Source organism: Rhyacophila brunnea, unplaced genomic scaffold (assembly GCF_057557595.1).
Source record: "Rhyacophila brunnea isolate RB1 unplaced genomic scaffold, BYU_Rbru_1.0 scaffold_1, whole genome shotgun sequence".
NCBI lineage: Eukaryota > Metazoa > Arthropoda > Insecta > Trichoptera > Rhyacophilidae > Rhyacophila > Rhyacophila brunnea.
Genome location: NW_028232751.1, coordinates 4,103,365 through 4,121,127, shown reverse-complemented (window position 1 = coordinate 4,121,127; position 17,763 = coordinate 4,103,365). Strand labels below are relative to the sequence as shown.

General features: G+C 34.2%; 1 protein-coding gene and 1 long non-coding RNA gene across 2 annotated transcripts in view; one reads left to right on the top strand and one right to left on the bottom strand.

Moving 5' to 3' along the window:
* The window catches only part of LOC147079382 (E3 ubiquitin-protein ligase UHRF1-like), a 33,465-nt gene extending 19,794 nt beyond the window's left edge, over positions 1-13,671 (bottom strand). Inside the window, exons 1-6 of the mRNA XM_085940578.1 lie at positions 12,333-13,671; positions 11,424-11,601; positions 8,553-9,108; positions 6,954-7,097; positions 2,432-2,631; positions 787-887 (exon numbers count right to left, since the gene is read on the bottom strand). Coding sequence (XP_085796704.1) covers positions 787-887; positions 2,432-2,631; positions 6,954-7,097; positions 8,553-9,108; positions 11,424-11,601; positions 12,333-12,482 — 1,329 coding nt within the window. The 5' untranslated portion in view covers positions 12,483-13,671. The remainder of the gene's footprint in view (positions 1-786; positions 888-2,431; positions 2,632-6,953; positions 7,098-8,552; positions 9,109-11,423; positions 11,602-12,332) is intronic.
* A 1,324-nt stretch (positions 13,672-14,995) lies between these two features.
* Positions 14,996-16,746, top strand: LOC147079381 (uncharacterized). Its single transcript, XR_015069408.1, has 3 exons — positions 14,996-15,081; positions 15,430-15,635; positions 16,060-16,746. It is a non-coding gene; the product is annotated as an uncharacterized LOC147079381 (long non-coding RNA).
* Positions 16,747-17,763: the final 1,017 nt, after the last annotated feature.

The following is a 17,763-nucleotide window of genomic DNA, read 5'->3' as shown; positions in this document are numbered from 1 at the left end:
TAATTTTAGATGTTTTATAGATAGACGAGTATTTTTTGACTATTATCTATTATGGCTTGATTTTCGCAAGGTTTAATTGAATTTTAAAAACTAACCAACACCATCTGAAAATCGTAGTCTTATTTCAATAAAAAAAAAAATACTTATGACTGACAAAGTTTAGTGTGCACCGTATATGGTGGATCTTAACAGCCTACATCTACCATTCACCACTGCTGTAATCCCTCAACTACCCTTTAATTGAAAAGTATGTACGCGAGTTAAGTTATAATTCTTTGGCGTAACAAAACAAAAATAAAACTTGTGCAAAACTAGATTCTTTGACTAGCTCTTAATTATCTTGTTAAATTACACACTCAAGAAAAAGGACCGCTTATTGGAACGCCGTTGGTTTATTTCTATACACTTTAACTTATATTACTAAATTATGTAATGGTTTCTCGTCGTTTTTATTTTTAAAGTACCAACTGTCACTCTGACGTTTAATCGTTTGTTTACGTAAGGAATTGCAAATGGCCGACAATAATAAATTCGCTACCTAGGCACTAGAACAATTCTAAACTATAATATTATACTGTACAATCGTCACGATTGCAGTATCATACTGTGGCGTAAAGGTAGTGCGTTCGCCTGATAATCGAACAATCGGTGGTTCGAATCCAATCGAGTGCGATTTTTTTCATGTGAAAAAATAATTTATGTGTTACATGTCACACGCCAAAAATACACTGATCTGATTTCCCAAACGCGCCAAAAGAAGTATAACTTCAAAAATAATATTTAAACCTCTTCGGGTGAATTTTTTCCGGCGCAGACATAGCAGCCACATTCTCTGCAAGGGACTTCTGTATTGTCCCGGCATTTCGTGCACGTCAAAGGAGCAGCACCTAGTTAACATGAAAACAAATTAATTGTAGTATAACTGACTACTACACCAGTCAGTTTTTGACAGGCCATGGTGAATTCGCTGCCACTGCTGGACTTGTTACCCAGCCAATATGTCCAGGTGGCGGAGAACTACAGAATGCAAACCACATCCTCTGGAAATGTCCAAGAATGTGCTCCAAGAGGGAAGAGATGCTTTAAGTCGGTCAAACCAGCTGTTAGCGCCAACATGGTCACCAGAAAGGCCATCTATATTGCATTTTAAAAATTTGCGGTGTCTTATTGCGGACGTGAAGATCTTTTCACATAATTTTGTTTTAGCTTTGTTTTTTGTATCTTATATACATATCATTAAATTGATTTATTTCTGTTAAGTCTCCGTGCCTTTCTCTCCCATGGCACTTTTTATTAAATTATGTCTTTCAGTAAGCTTAGTCACAGCTCACTTGAGAGCGTGGCAACCTAAGTCTTGGGCATCTGCTCCAGAGACATTCCCAGGCGTAAAAAATTGTTAATGCTTCACACATCCAAACGTAGGGCATCGTGATACGCTCGATTAAGACTGAGTGTGGTGCGGGGCGGGTTGGTTTGGAGGGGTTTATGTTTGTGTTGTAGTATAACTATATTAATTCGAAATTTTCATCATTTAATTACGAATAATTCGTTATTTATATAACAAAATGATCCTAAATTCAAGAGAAAAAGTATATTGTCGTTTGATTTTGAACACAAAAAAGTCATAATCTATCCAATCGTCAATGAACAGTTTACACATCTTTAATTAGTACGTCATGTACCAGGAATGTTTGATAAAAATCAGCAAATTTCAATTGTTAAATTAAAAATTATACAACTTTTCGACCAATTCTAAATCTGAATTAAACAAAGTTAATACTGCGATATAATAAATCATGTCTTGGAAGATTGAATGACCCAATCATATTCATGGTAGGATTTTTTAGGAGAACATTTTTTGTATTATTTTTTTACTTTCATTCCACATGTTCCACATAGGACTGTACTAAAAAATACACACATTTTGCAAGTGTCATACAGCCGGCTCTCACATCAAAACTCGTCTCGCCTGCAACGTGTCGAATATGTTGATATGACATCATCGTTATTCACAAAACACACGTTGCTAAATGGAGCTCCACAGATTGGTCGAATGTGACTTTTTAGTTTGAAAAAAAAATTTACTGTTGCAAGCTTCTCGGGCTGCGAGTCGAAGACGCCTGGACGCATACAAACACCTACGAATTGGTCATTCCTATACTGGATCACCGATCACCATTCAGACGTTCTTGGAAGGTTTGATTTATGGCTGTGCGGCAGACGAGGCGAATTTAGATTTGAGAGCCGGGATAAACATGCACATCACGAAGTTTGACAGATAAAAATATGACGTATGAACAAGTAAACATTATATAAATAAAACCAAATAAAATAAGTGATGCTCAACCATCCCTCGATAAATCTATAAGTCAAGTACATATTAAGATATTAAATAATCAATTTGAAATAGGATATAATATGTATATTTTACGTTTTTCAGTCGGTGTCACCATCAACTTCTCATATTCTTCCGTTCTATCGGCTAGAGGAATTACAGTTTCGATTGCGAAAATCTTATCATGACATTTCACCTTCACGTCATTCTGTGGAATGTCTTTTCTGTGGTATAGTGTTCCGATGAGTTCAGTATATTTACGTAATTTTACTATCTCTTCTATGCAATAATCAAACCTGAAAAAAAATTATATTTGTAATAGAAAAAATTATTGACAAAAAACACTAATTCATGTCATTTGATAAAATTAACTACGTCATACTAAATCGACACAATGAATGCATAGAACATCATATACATAAGACAAGCTAAATAGTTACAGGCAAATGCCGATATCTTTATTTTATTTGGCTTATATTTATTGCAACTATCGATTTTTCTGACCATGTCCGATCCTAATAGGATCATATGGGCGTCTACAGAGTGGTTTGCATAACAGATTTTATTTTTACGAGGAATGGATGTCAGCCACTTACTTGCTCAACCAACTACCAAGTCCATAATCTGACTTTCAACACAAATTGAAAAACAATGTGTACTTGTCAGACCCAGGATTCGAACCTGGGACCCACGACGCTATATGCCGACGCTTAAGGGGACGCTCTACAGAAATGCCCTTGAGAATTGAAAATATGATATTTTTATATGTGGTCCGAAATAGCTGGTCTACTGGTAATATTAAAAAGTCGCCGCCGAAACGTGGGTCAAAAGTAATGGTCAATAAATTAAATTTAAAACAAACAAACTCGCTTCAGCTTAGTGAGTATGGGGTGACCAAAAAATAATATCTTTTAATATACTTAAATGTTACTAAATTCAATATGTTAATCAGCTTTATGGTGGGAAGTATTACAACCAATATGGTGGATATTGTGACGTTTTTAAACTTAGAGTTTAGTTTAGTAGTTTAGAAACTTAGAAATAGATTAATAACTTTTTAACCTGAAATTGTACGAGAACTAAACATACGAATAGTATTTATTTTTAATTAGACCTACATAATTATTTAAAAAAAAAATAGGTAAGTATTGTTTAATTCTAATGCATATTTAAAAAAACGTACAATATTTCTAGTGATGTACCCGAGTTTAGAGACACTTTTACAAACTAGTAACGCAATTACTTTTATAATATAATATGTACTAGTGAAACAATAGGTAGGTACCATTATTGTATTTTGTTGGTTGAGTAAAGCCAATGCACGAAATAATTATTTATAACGCCTAAAAATAAATATTATCGTATAGGCACCCCATATACTGTTATTATTTTTCACATTGCTTCCATTCCGCCGCCTGGCGAGAGCGTTTAAGGCACCTAATAAATCATTGAAAAGAATTGCTCTAGCGACAATAATATTATTATTGTATTTTTAAAATAAAATCTTCGATGACCAGGGATTTTGCTCTAAATTTGATTTAAAATGACGTGGTACTCGCTCTGTGGATTCTCCAAGACTGAAGTATGAATCACACTGCCTCCTGTTATACCCACTCTTAAGCCGCGCGGCCATCGTGAGTGTACTCTCTAATAAAAATATGCATATTGTTCTTAATTGGAAATACAATATGATGGAAAAACTAAACTATCGTTAAAACTAATAATTTAAAAGTACAACACAAAACGTCATTTACTACTAACATTACAAATTGGAAATACCAGTGTTTGCTTTTAGACGCTTCATATCATTCAATACTTTTTATACTGTGATGAACTTAGTTCGAAATTCAAACACCGGACGATTTATGATGGTATTTCTACAGAAGAAGGCAATAATTTTTCTATGTTAGCTTTCGAGATGTGGCTATATAGACACATCCTCAAAATTCCTTGCAACTGACCGGGTGACAAATGTTGAAATTCTCAATCGAATGGGGAAGGACCGAGAAGTTCTGCGTAGTATCAAAACCAGGAAACTACAATACCTCGGCCACAGTATGAGAGGACAAAAGTACAGCATTCCCCAACTTGTCATTCAAGGAAAGATCGGCTCAATGTTACGAGAGCTCACCGCGGAGAAACGTCAGATTTTTTAATTCTATACTTGAAAGTATCTAAACGACACTTTTGAGCATAGACAACCATGGCACAACCGCTATTATAAGCGTAGACAATAAGTACGGTCACAGAGAACAGTGAAAATTTTTAATAAACTTAATAATCAACAATACAGTTATTACGTTGGCAACAATACCTCTCGTTTACATTGCGTATAATATTCTCTATACCTGATCTATGTTCCCTGATGAAGAAATGAAATAAACTTCGGATTGAGGTGATTTGGGCGCATTTAAAATGATAGGTGACATGCCTATTGAATATATTTATGCGGTAATGTCAATATTAAGTGGGATAAATCAACATATTCGATATTATCTCGATAATCAGCCACCTTAAATTCAAATCGCTTCACGATTCGCGCGATACGTCACGTCACCGCACCGCTGCGTGCCCCCATCTGTCGGGTGAAATTTGTAATTCGAAAAAGAAGAATGAACATGTATCCCTTGTTTTAAATTACCTACCTACATATTTAATTGATCGATCATTCCTATAATGAAACTGATGTTATAAATATATATTTAGGTTCGTGATAATTATTCATTCATAATTAAGTATTAGATCTCCCGATTTAAAAAAAAGACATTAATTAAAATATAAAGTCGGCTAGGTCTTCGGTGACTGCTCTCTTTAAACAGATGGATGGTTTTGAGACGATTAATGTGAAAAGTAGCTCATATATTTTGATAATTTAACGTGTTATTCATACGGAACCGTAATTGTGATTCCCGATTTTTAAAAGTCCGTTTACTAAAACATAAGTCAGATTTGCAGTAATCGGCTGATTTAGAAACTTATATTAACTGTCATCGACGGCAGCTGACGGCGCGTGCGGCCGCGTTGTAGATATGTTTCAGACAATAGTCATTTACATATTTCAAAGTTTAATCGTTCTCCATCGAGTGATAAGATAGTTAAATTAGATTGTTAATTTATCTCGTTCCGGCGTGCCCTCGCGTTTTATCAACCCATAGCGATCTTAAACGGGAGATTGCAAGAAATGAAATCAACTTTGGATCGAGGTGATTCGGGCGCATTTAAATGATGGGTGACACGCCAAATGAATATACTTACGCCGTAACGTCAATATTCTTGGCATTTTAGTGAAAATCAGTGACGGAAATTTCAAAAAGGACACCGTTCGCGCGACGCGAGGCCACTGCCATCTGTCGGATCAAACTGTAACTTCAAAAAATATCGTTAGTCATGAGACAATAACAGCACAGCGGTGACGTACCTAATCGAATCGTCGATAATTAATGCCCCAATTCCTATCGATGAATACTATATTGCATAGGATACCCGATATATTTATGTGGTTTCGTAATTTTTTTTAAATAGGCACCTACCCGCCTAACCTATCTAGCAATGAAAATAAATACCTAGGTACTTTATGCTCCGTTCTCCTTATGACCGTCTACGTATTCAATAAATTAATATAATTTATAGGTAATTATATTTATGACCACAAGGATGATGTATAAATATTGCTATGTTTCAACGTATTTGATGGGTACCTACACAACATGACATAGGTAATATTATCATCCTTGTTACCGACTACAAAATAAACGGAATAATAAATAAATATACTTAACTATATTGTGATATTTATTATAGTATAATGACGTAAATGAATACGGATACGGAATACTGACTATAGATATATCTTATAAAAACAATCACTAATCAAAGAGTAAATAAAAGCCATTCAAGCCATTTTCACTCATATTTATTATTTTATTGATTACATCCGAGTCAGAATTATCTGAAATAATAACAATATCGTTTAGTTAACACGGCAAAATTTTATAAAAATATTGTTATCTATAACGTTAATTTGAACAATTTTCCTTATTTTCGCATGTTTAGAGTGTTTTTATACGAAGGATTAAGCAAGAGTGTCTTCGTGTCAAAGGTTACATTATATTTATTTTAATTTTATGAAATGCATTGGCAAACTCTACTGATTTTTGAAAACGGCGATTTCATTAATAATGTTTGAATTTTATTCATTGTAAATGATTTTTATATTTGTACTTATTATCTACGCTTATAATAGCGGTTTTGCCATGATTGTCTATGCTCAAAAAGTGTCGTTTAGATGCTTTCAAGTGTTGAATAAAGAAATCTGACGTTTATCCTGGGTAAGCTGTCGCAATATAGAACCGAAAGATCAATGTTACGCTTAGCAGACGGCGCCGCATTTCGTGGCTTAAGAACCTCCGTGATTGGTACGAGTCCAGCTCTATTGAACTGGTCAGGGTAGCAGACGACAAATCTAAGATCGCCTTGATGGTGGCTGAACTCCGCTAGGGGATGACACATTAAGAAGAAGTTTCAATATTGACTCATATAATTTAATCTCAAGAGAGAGAAAAATATTTCTTCATGCATTCAAATGTTTGTTATCACTTATCACCAATGAAAGACTTACCAAAATCCTTTCTCATGAGGTTGCTCCGGATTATAATTTAGCAAGACCATTTGTTTAACTTTGAGGTCTTCAATTTTTATTTCAGTTCTCGACCGTGGTCTTATTTCAGACAACTTGCAGTACTGCGATGAACATTCATCTTCGCTATAAAATAAAGACCTTGATAAACAAAAACTAAATACAATAGACATCACAGGCATTAATTACTGTCGATTAAACAGTTTCCTTGAGGACACTAGTGGCCGATTTATAGTCTACCTTTTATGAAAATTGTGCCGCTTAGGTATGGCTATTTTTCTCTTAATTACCAAATATGACAGTAAACACACTTTAAATAAATCCAACAACCAATATTAATTGTGTATGTTTGTTATCATTACTAATATAAAATATGTAACCATGAAATTACCAATTTTTCAAGTAAATAACTTATTCTAATGTGTGCACATTAATGCTGCGATTACATTATGAACACGTCAAATGCTGGTACGGCAACAAATTTAGTCTATGGTTTCATCATTCCACAGAATATTTTGAATGATCACTATCTCCATAAATTTAATTATGGAAAGTGGCAACTCTGATGTATTAGTATTTTGAATTATTATTCATTATTCATGCTAATTTCAATTAATTTTAACAGTTTCTACGTGAGCGTATGTTAAAATTACTTGCGATATTCTATCCATACATAATATTTTGAACAGAACCCAACCAGCAGACATAGATAATAATTTAATAGAAAATCCATAGAAAATAAAAATAAAAACAAAGAGCGCGCGTTTTGATTTGAGTCAAAAATGTGTAAGCATGCAGAACATAATAAAAAACGTTCATTGAGTCATGCGGTTGCCGATGTAGCGCGGTACGCGTGAGGTGACCTCATTGTTGTTCTGGCAATTTCGGCAGATTTGCCAACTGACAATGTTCATTTGATGGTTCAAAATGGGATGGGAGCATCAGTCTGATAACATTTAATAAACCAAGAAAAACGACCATTACACACTTTTTTCCTGTAGCGGCAGCTTACTGTGACACCACGGGACAGCACATAATCAAATCTTTTTCTTTGAAGCTCGCTATGTATCCACATATCGCATAAGAGTTTGTCGTGGGGGAAAGGGTCTGACATAAGGTTGTGATTTGTGACGAAGGCGATATGGGGGGTATAGTAAATGTGATGTCACAAAATCAACCAAACTTAATAATTTTTTTATGAATAAAATAATAAATAAAAGAATAGAATAAAATTCTGAAAGTGATATAATGTAGACAGGGTGTAAAAGAATTTATGATGAAATATAATAGTGGGGGGACACAATGTCAAAAATGACAAACTGGAACCTTGAAATTGGGACCTTGAGACATACTTAATAGGTTAAATTATATTAGGTATAAAAAACTACATATACCCCAAATATACTAGCATGTCATGCTACTGGTTTTCATTGCTGTTATACCAGAACAAAGTAGCAATCCGAAACAATTTTTCGGTGTTTTAATTTGTCTTATTTTTGAAAAACTGCCACCATATAAGTGAATGAATGAATTAACACAATTAAATGATCGTAAATGAAGTGTAAAATTAAATTAACTTACTCAAGAAAAATAACTTTGTACAATAACCCTTCTTCATCGGTGAAACTTTCATTTCCATTAGTAATTTTCGTGTCGTTTTTCTTAATTAATTCATCTTTGACTTCTGATACTTCCTCTTCCTCTATTACTTCCGGTGAAACCAATTTCTTTTTGGCAGAGAAATAGTCTTTGACAGCACGTTTAGGAGTCGTGTTGGCAGATTGGGGCGATTTCGGTTGTTCAGGACTTGTATCGCATTTACTACTGCTATGTTTATCATCAGCATCTTTCCGCAGAGACTTTCTATTACTGTTTGGAGTTGTAAATTTATCTTCCTTATTATTTTTTTGTGGTGTTTTTTCCAGACTTCCCTGACTGGTTTTTTTGGATGGCGATCTACTAGTACTAGGTTCATCTACTTCATTTGAATTTGAGTGGGTTCCATTCGTACAATCATTCGGAGATACGTATTCTGGATCTTTCACTATTTGTGAAACCTTTCCTTCGAACCAGGCGCTGAGAAATTTATCGTAGATATCAATAAGGTCGCCGACACGATAAAATTTACTGACAGCATCTATAAAAAGAGTAAATAATGACGTTAATTAATTTTTATTTTGTATGGACTAAACAAAAATGACAGGAAAAGCTTCATCTGAAATCAGCCTCAGGTCAAGGTAACAGATGACATAACCAAAAGTAATAATAAAAAGAGCACAAAATTCATGAAAAACGGGTACATAAGACCTCAGAGTAATAATATAAAGAGAGTGGCTATTGTTCAGCAAAATGAAGCCGTGTTTCTTGCGTATTAGCGATGGTGCCCACAGACGCGTCGGGCGCGCGAAGTCGGAGAATGCAGTGTTTATTCATAACCATAATCACACGTCTCTTCCCGCGCATTACCCTTCACCTATGTTATAAGCGGCCCAAGCAGCACAAAATAAATATTATTACAGCGCCTCTCATAACAAAGCAATAAAAATATTATATTATTTCGGGGCTTGTAATTAAAATTTACGACGAAATTCTTCAACCAGCGATAAACTGAACACGCAATAAAATAAAACAATGACTTCTCTGTAATTAAATAATTGCTTTCCGCCCGTCGATCGACAATGCCTCGCGCAGCGTGTTTTTACTCGCTGTGGTCAATGAATGGACTCCATTGTATTTTATTTCATTCATATCGCCGAGAAGCGGTGATTCGCGAAAAAACGATGATTCATGCGGCGCGCGCGTATAATGCGTCGCCATATCCAGTGGGCGCTGGCGTATTTGATTACGTTGTATTTTCAATGATTTATGTGCCACTTGTAGAAATTTTGCGCGAGTGCGGCGCCTGACGCGTTCTGTGGGCACCATCGCTTACGCACAGTAGAACCTCAAATTTATTAACACATCCACGGACACAACGTCTATAGACGTTATATTCTGTGAGATGTGATATGACAGGACATCCATAGACATCTTGTACTGTGGAACGGAATACGACATTTATAGAAGAAGAATTTTTGGTAGTGAAGAACGAAACATGAATAGATACCATACCTATTTCGATTTCTTTAAAGACCAAATAGGTATTGTCACCATTATAATAATGCATCAGTGAGACATGTAAACCGATGCATTATTAACAATGGTGTAGTGGTGGTGGAGTGCACCGTCTCAGTGACCGGATGTTTATTTTTCTCCGGCATTTTCTCTCCAAGTTTTGTGATTGTTAGTTCAAGCTTGAGAAAAAAAACTGAGAACTGATATGTGTATCTACTACAATGCTGCAATACCAAGCGGCTTGTAATGTCATACGTCCCAGGTTCGAATCCTGGTTTTGACAAATACAAATATTGTTTTTCAATTTGTGTTTGGAGTCAAAGTATGGACCTAATAGATTGAACAATTGGCTAAGATCCATTCCTCGTAAAAACAAAAACTGTTAATACAAACCTCCACTCTGTGGAGGATCGGACATATAATATCGGAAATATGTAAGCATACTACAGATCTATCAGTATAAGTTGTCTGGGCGCCTCATGCTAATATTTGACATCATTCAACTCTTTATACCGTGATGGGCTTAGTTCTAAATTTGAACACCGGAGGATTGATGAAACTGTATAAAGCCACAGATAGTACCCATAAAGCCTGGATAATAAAATTAGGTATCTAATGAGAAATGTCCCTAAATATACTAAATAAAAAAACAAATAAACAATATTAAAGTATAAGTAGTTCATAATCGATTAACTCGTTAACTGATGACCACTTAATTATAATGTTAATTGCTACGCGCCACGTGCGGTTTGCGCATTGAACGACTGAACTGAATGCTCTGTCGTACAAAATGACTTAGATGGAACAGTACAAAACTCATACCCCGTTTACACGTGTATAAATTTACTGTGCACAATAAGAAAATGTATGGGGAAACATGTATTATCCAGCAGTTGGCAAGATTGCGTGCATTAATCAAACAAGCTTGGAAGATTTGTTACGCGCAAGTAAGATCTGCGCCTGCGCAGTAGAATGATAATGGCGAACCTGCCGGTAAAAAAACCAAACTATTCATTTTGAGGTTAACCGATTTTCAATATGTCCTGTCAAATAGTACTATAAAATGACAACATCGTGCCTCGCTTACTCTTGAAGAGATTGGAGAGACAGTCAGCTCTTTTACGTGTAAACAGTAAGTTATTGTCACGATAGTTTAAAATAAGCACTATTGCCGACAGTAATTTCATGCACGTGTACAGGCACTATAAAACAGGGGTGTAAAGAAATTACATAAATCAGTTGATTCTTAACTTCCCAGTAAGTATTAACGGTAGCTCCTCTATCTCGCTGTATACAATGAAACAGCAGTTATCATACATTACATAAATATTAGCTTACCATCATATTCAATCTTCTTCTCGCGTACTATTTCGCTCTTAATTTCTTTTTCTTCTTCTTCTGCTTCTTCCACAGTTCGCTTATCGTTTTCAAGGACAAGCGGTGTAACTTTCTGGATGAGTTGGATCACATCATTAAGTTTTATGTTGTAGTCATGAAAAGAATATCCATCTTCAAGCTAGAATAAGCATAATCAAGACTTTAAATACTAAACGTCATGAAGTAGGTAAAGTATGGTGAAAACGTATAATTTCCTAAGCAAAAAAACTAATGAAATTGAGTTTTTATTAAAGAAATTGACATGAAAATTCATACATTTCGCTTAGGCTTCGGCCACATAAGCAGGTGCCTTGTTTGGTGGCTACGTGCTAGGTGACATATCCTAGCGAACAAACGCACACTATTCTATCGCAATGGTCACACTGCACGCTTCGCTACGTGATTATGAGTCACCTCATGAGTCTCCCGGCGAAAAAACGTGTTGGTTATTTTTATTGTGTCACCTAGTGATGTTGCCATTATCTATGGATTTTGCAAGACGCCGGATGTTTCTTCAGTATGACAAACATCGTATATTTTGAGGTTATGAATGATGACGCATGGGATAAATTGACATTATGCACTCAACATGTTCGAATTTGCGACTTTTGAATTTTAAACTTAAATTCTCAGTGAGAAGTAGCTTTTTGGTTAGTTTTGAGAGTGACATATCGTTGTTGACTTGAGCGCTCCCAAATGTCAAATGAAATTGTACTTAAGCACGTAGCGTGCAATGTCGCAGTAGTGTTTTTAGTAGACAAGCATAGCACCTAGGTCAGCACTAGTGAAGCACCTGCCTATGTGGCCGAAGCCTTAGGAAATACCAATTGATTCGTTGAATGAAAGAATTCTAATTTAACATTGCATTACCAGTTTTCCGCCGTAGAAGAGTCTCTGGAGAGAAGGTTCAACGTCGAACTTATCCTCGAGCAACTTTCGAAAGGTGTCGATTGTAGTCAATTTTGAAGGGACAACCACTATCGCCCCCAGTTTCCCACAGAATCTTACCCGCACGTGCATTCTGTCAGTGTTTTACTGCCATTTGTCGTACTATCGTTAAATATTTATTAATGAAACGTGCACAAACTCTACGTGTTGACAGTCGAGACCGTGAGAGTTCTTTGACGCATTTGACGGTTGTTGATTTTGGCGCGACGCGAACTTACCAATACCAAAACAATTTTATTTTTTATGGCTAATGAGAGTATACAGAACAATCACCATTTGGTTATTACTCTTGTAGCTATGTAACAACAAATAATTTTTACGACGTAAATTCTTCAATAAAAGATTCGAATTCTTATTATTAAGAGTAGAATTTGTTTTGCAGTGTGTGCAAATTATAATGAACAGAACCAGCGCCATCTTGAGATTAATAAAGCCTGAGCATATCTTTTTGCACAAGCAACGAGTGGTCCACTGTTCGGATTGCTTGACATATTGATTCGCCCTTTCTCGTTTCAAATTGAATTATAAAAAAATCTCAAATCAAATAGGTATATTAACTATCAGTGTTATTTATAAATAATATACATTCCTGTTATTCATTAGTTGTCAAAGTCAGACTAATAGTCCTTCACACAAAAACTGATGGTAATATCGATTTCTAAAAAATATGTAGCATTGATCTAAGCATTACATTTGTAGAAGGTGTGTTAATGCTAGTGTATTATTTATCATGTAACTTATCTATTCAAATCAAACCATTCCCTGTGTGAACACGACATACCCGTCAGTATATGAGCACACTATGTATAGAACAATGGCAGGCAATGACAAATCATCTATAGACAACAACGGGAGAGGCGGAAAAAGTAGGACCAGTCGTTGTGAACGTATCGGCTTTCTACTTAAGTCGGCAATGACAGAACACAGGTCATGTTTAAGGTCACTTTTTTCGGGTATGTTCCAGTGAACGTTTTCAACCGTTTGACAACTAGATTTTGACAGTATGCGCACGCGCAATAAGTAAACCGCCAACAGGTGTGGTATAACAGGCAGCCGATCTAGAGTGTGGAAGAATATGGAATAAACAATACGTGACAAGAATAATATGTCCAAGTTCGTTTCTTTCAACCTGAACGAAACAAATCAAATTAAACCATTGACAATATACATACAAATTGTATGAGTAGAAAGTTGACCGGAAATGGTTTGAGATTCGACGTTTGGTTCAGTGTATCATTGAAAATCAAACCGTTCTATCGTCAGAAATGGTTTGACATGAAACGTCAAACCGATTCGGACGATCCATAGACTAATAAATGGCAATCTGTCAACGTGTTGATAAGCATTATTCGAGGTCCATTTACCTGGATCACCCAATGTTAAAACTCCAACTTTTTTTGTGTGCATTTGTTTGTGCATCGTTAGTGCACGTTTGTGCACGATTTTTTTTCGTTTGTGCACCTATAATAACCGAAAATTCCAATTTCAAATTGGGTGTTCCAGCTAAACGTTGGGTCACCCAATGTTGAAATTTCAACTTTTTTTGAGTGCATTCGTTTGTGCATCGTTAGTGCACGTTTGTGCACGCGTTTATTTCGTTTGTGCACGCACATTAAGGGGGTTATTCGCATTTCAATTTGGGTGACCCAGCTAAATGCTGGATACTTGTGTCACTAAACTTAAATTTTTTTCAAAATTTAAATTGTAAGCACTAGTGCGTTGGTAGTTAACGTTAGTGCATGATTCTTTTTTGTCTTTTAATCTGTATTCAGCGCGCTATTTAATTTTTAAGTTTCTATGCAAAACCTGACTGCGTGGGTTTAAAAATATTTATTTTAGTAAAATCTCTTGTCGCATAGCTAATGCGCAATCCTGCATACTTTTTTATTTTTTTTCTCATATAGTGCGTGAGTTATTTGATATGAAATATTTGATGAACGTTAAGTAGAACCATCCAACAAACTTTTTTAATTTTTTATTAGGTCATCAATTTGACTATTATTAGCTTACGTTTGTGCACGTGCTTTTTTTGTTTTAGAGATTATATCGTGAGAGATATTAGTTCTCTAAATTCAGTGACTTGATACTTGAACAAATAAATTTGCTTTAAAAATTTTTTGTTAAGTGCATACGATTATGTATATTTACGTAAAATTTTAAGGGCACACATGCTTACCTAGAGTTTCTGTTTTTTCATTTAAAGTTGAACTATGACATTGAATACTAGGTATGATTTTTAAAGTGAAAGTGATATTATGTTACATCTCTTTTACGCATGCTAATATGATTAAAAAGTTTTTCTTTCTCTTTCTGTCACATTCGAATTTGATTACCAAAGTTTAAACATTTACTATGCGTATTAGCTGACGTGCTTCGTCGTTTACAAATTATAACATGAATTTAAAAAATATATGTATTTATAATATTAAATATATTTTATAATGTACACAGATTTTTTTAACAACTATATTATATATACTTTTATTTATTTGTCGCATATTCAAAATGTTCTTGCTATATTAAAATCTTTTTTTTAGCCGGCCAAGTAAATCCGTATTTTTGGCCATAGACTAATAGAAAAAACTCTCTGCTGTCAGATTATGTTGATAGCAAATTGCAAGATACCTAACGAAGGAATTGTGTTTTATATCAGGAATAAGAAACACTATCTGTAAGTACAATATTATGTTATTTATTACTGTAGTAGTATTCTGTGTGTTTTGCATATATTATTCAAGTGTTAATTTATTGTTTTCTTAGTCTACATTAGTTGCGTGGTTAGTTTAGAGGTTATTGCGAGAATGCCTGTGATTTCATATTTATTTGTTTGATATAATCTAAGGCGTTCTAGTTGTTATTAAACATGTTACCTACCTGATTACTTTATTTTAGTTAATCAATCTTTTTTGATGCTTTGTATTATCACTAATCCGTTTTAATTACCATTCTTCAAACAGTCGCACACTATAAAAGATTAAAAATCACACTATTAACAGTTCATATGTTATGTTTTTTGCAGATGGAGAAAATGTCTACCGAGATCTTTGCTTGTCGACGGTTTCATATGAATAAGATGGAATGAAATAAATCTTTTAATTAATAATGAAATAAATCCAACTTTCGGCGTACGATCCGAACATGGCGTGATTCATATAATATTATTTATGACGTAGACCATCAAGCATATATACCCATTTTATAGATTTAATAGTACAATTACAAAAGGTAAATATAAAGTGACTAATGTTTGTAACCTATAGCTATGTCTATCTCGCATACATATTTAAAAAATAAAACAATTTTATAATTACATTTTTGCACTAAATTTATTATCGATAATGATATAAAAGTTGCTAAATTGATTCATAATATTCTAAAATATAATATAATTTTGCATATCAGTTACTTGTATCATATCAGGTATGTCATTTGGTAGAGCTTACTCTCCAAGTCTTTTCTTTTTCATCCTCAATATCACTTTGATATTAGAAACATTGTCTTTCTAACACCATTTCAAAGACTTTAAGTTTTCTAGATGCTGTATATTAATTCTTCTCTTCGGCTATATCTGCATCTTAGTTGCAGCATATGGATACAATGCGGCGCCTCCAAGAATCTCTGTCACTCTAGTTTTTTTGCATCGTTCCAGGTCATACTAGCAGCCCGTAACTCCGCCAGATATGCTATATAGATAGTATTTAGCGGCCATCCAGGACGCCGGAATCCGGTTGGCTTGAAGAACAGGCAAACCAGATTGGGATTCTCTTCAGGCACTCGCAGCACGTGGCCGGGCCAGGTACAAAGTTGCGTATTCACTCTCAACGTGATGCGAGGCTATTTGGTGCGTTCTTTTATCTCCCGTTACTTCTAAAATTACCGCACACCCAGTATCCGTCGTAAACATCTGTTCTCGAAGCTCAGTATACGGTTGCTCGGAGCCTTTGTAAGGTGCCATGACATAAAAACTAGTAAGATATTTAAAATAGCTGCTAGAATGAATACATTGTTGAAAGGAAATGAAAACTGATAATATGATATATCAATTAATTTGTCCATCTGAAGTTGTAGATATCAGTTAATAATTATGTGTTATACCAGTAATTAAATGCTGACTTCAAATGAAAATTGACTATTAAATATTGAAATAATATATTACCAGTTTTGATTTTTTTAAGTACTATACTATATCCATGGTTCATATTACAATGTCATAGTAAAACTTAGAAGAATAAAATATGTCGTAAGACGAAATCAATCTTGGGGTTTTAATATAAGTTAAATAAATAGTACACAGCTAATTTGTTATTACTTTGAATACATGCCATGTCTTTACATCAATAAAAAACAGAAAAACAATTTAATAATGTATAAATATTTATATAAGACTTAACAACGTCTAGTTAGACATCTAGTTAGACACGATGACCTCCATTTAATTTCCTCTTATTTTAAAATTCACCAAGATATATCCTAATAAGTAGGTAAGTATATTACATTTGTACATATAATAAGTAAATCAAGTACTTAACATAAATAATTATACTGTAAAATTAAATTACAATTGAAGCAGTATATATGGACCCCACAGAGTAATTAACAATATAATAATTTATATAATTATATCGGGTATATACTATATTGACACATTTTAATGAAGTCTATTTTTCTTGGTACCTACGTTCAATGATAAATGTTGTTTTATATTGTAACATAAACAATGGTAATATGCATTGATCTTTCTGATTTTTAAACTGTGATATCTATTTTATATATCTATTGATTTCTATGTGTATTATTGATACATTATTTATTTCAAATACAATAATTTCAAAACTAACAGTAAATAATATATAGAAAGCGTCATGTTGTTTAGTTGGAACATCTACTAGGAAATTCCATCCAATCCAAATTCAATTTTTACCAGGTGGGTACTTGTAGGTCAGTTATTTTTGGAATAAAATGAATCCCTTAAAAAATATGAAATAAGAATAGAATGATAAATATTTGTGAAAATTTACCAAATCAACATGTTTAACGTGAATATTTTCACACTAAAATGATAAATATTGTTAAGAAAATATACACAAACAGTTCATTCAGAAGTTATGACGTTTAAAAGATCCCGCGAGTTAACTCGTGCGTGGCACTGATCATGAGGTGATATCAGTTATAATCATTTATGAGGAATGGTTATAAGCCATTGGCACAACCAATTTGGTTTTTGACCTTGAGAACAAAATGTACTTTTTACACGGAACCAAAACTCACGGCTGCAGAGACGAATGCTTATACAAAATATGGCGCAGTGGAATCGCCAGCAAGATCAGGTATCATTATTTAGATGTAAGTATAC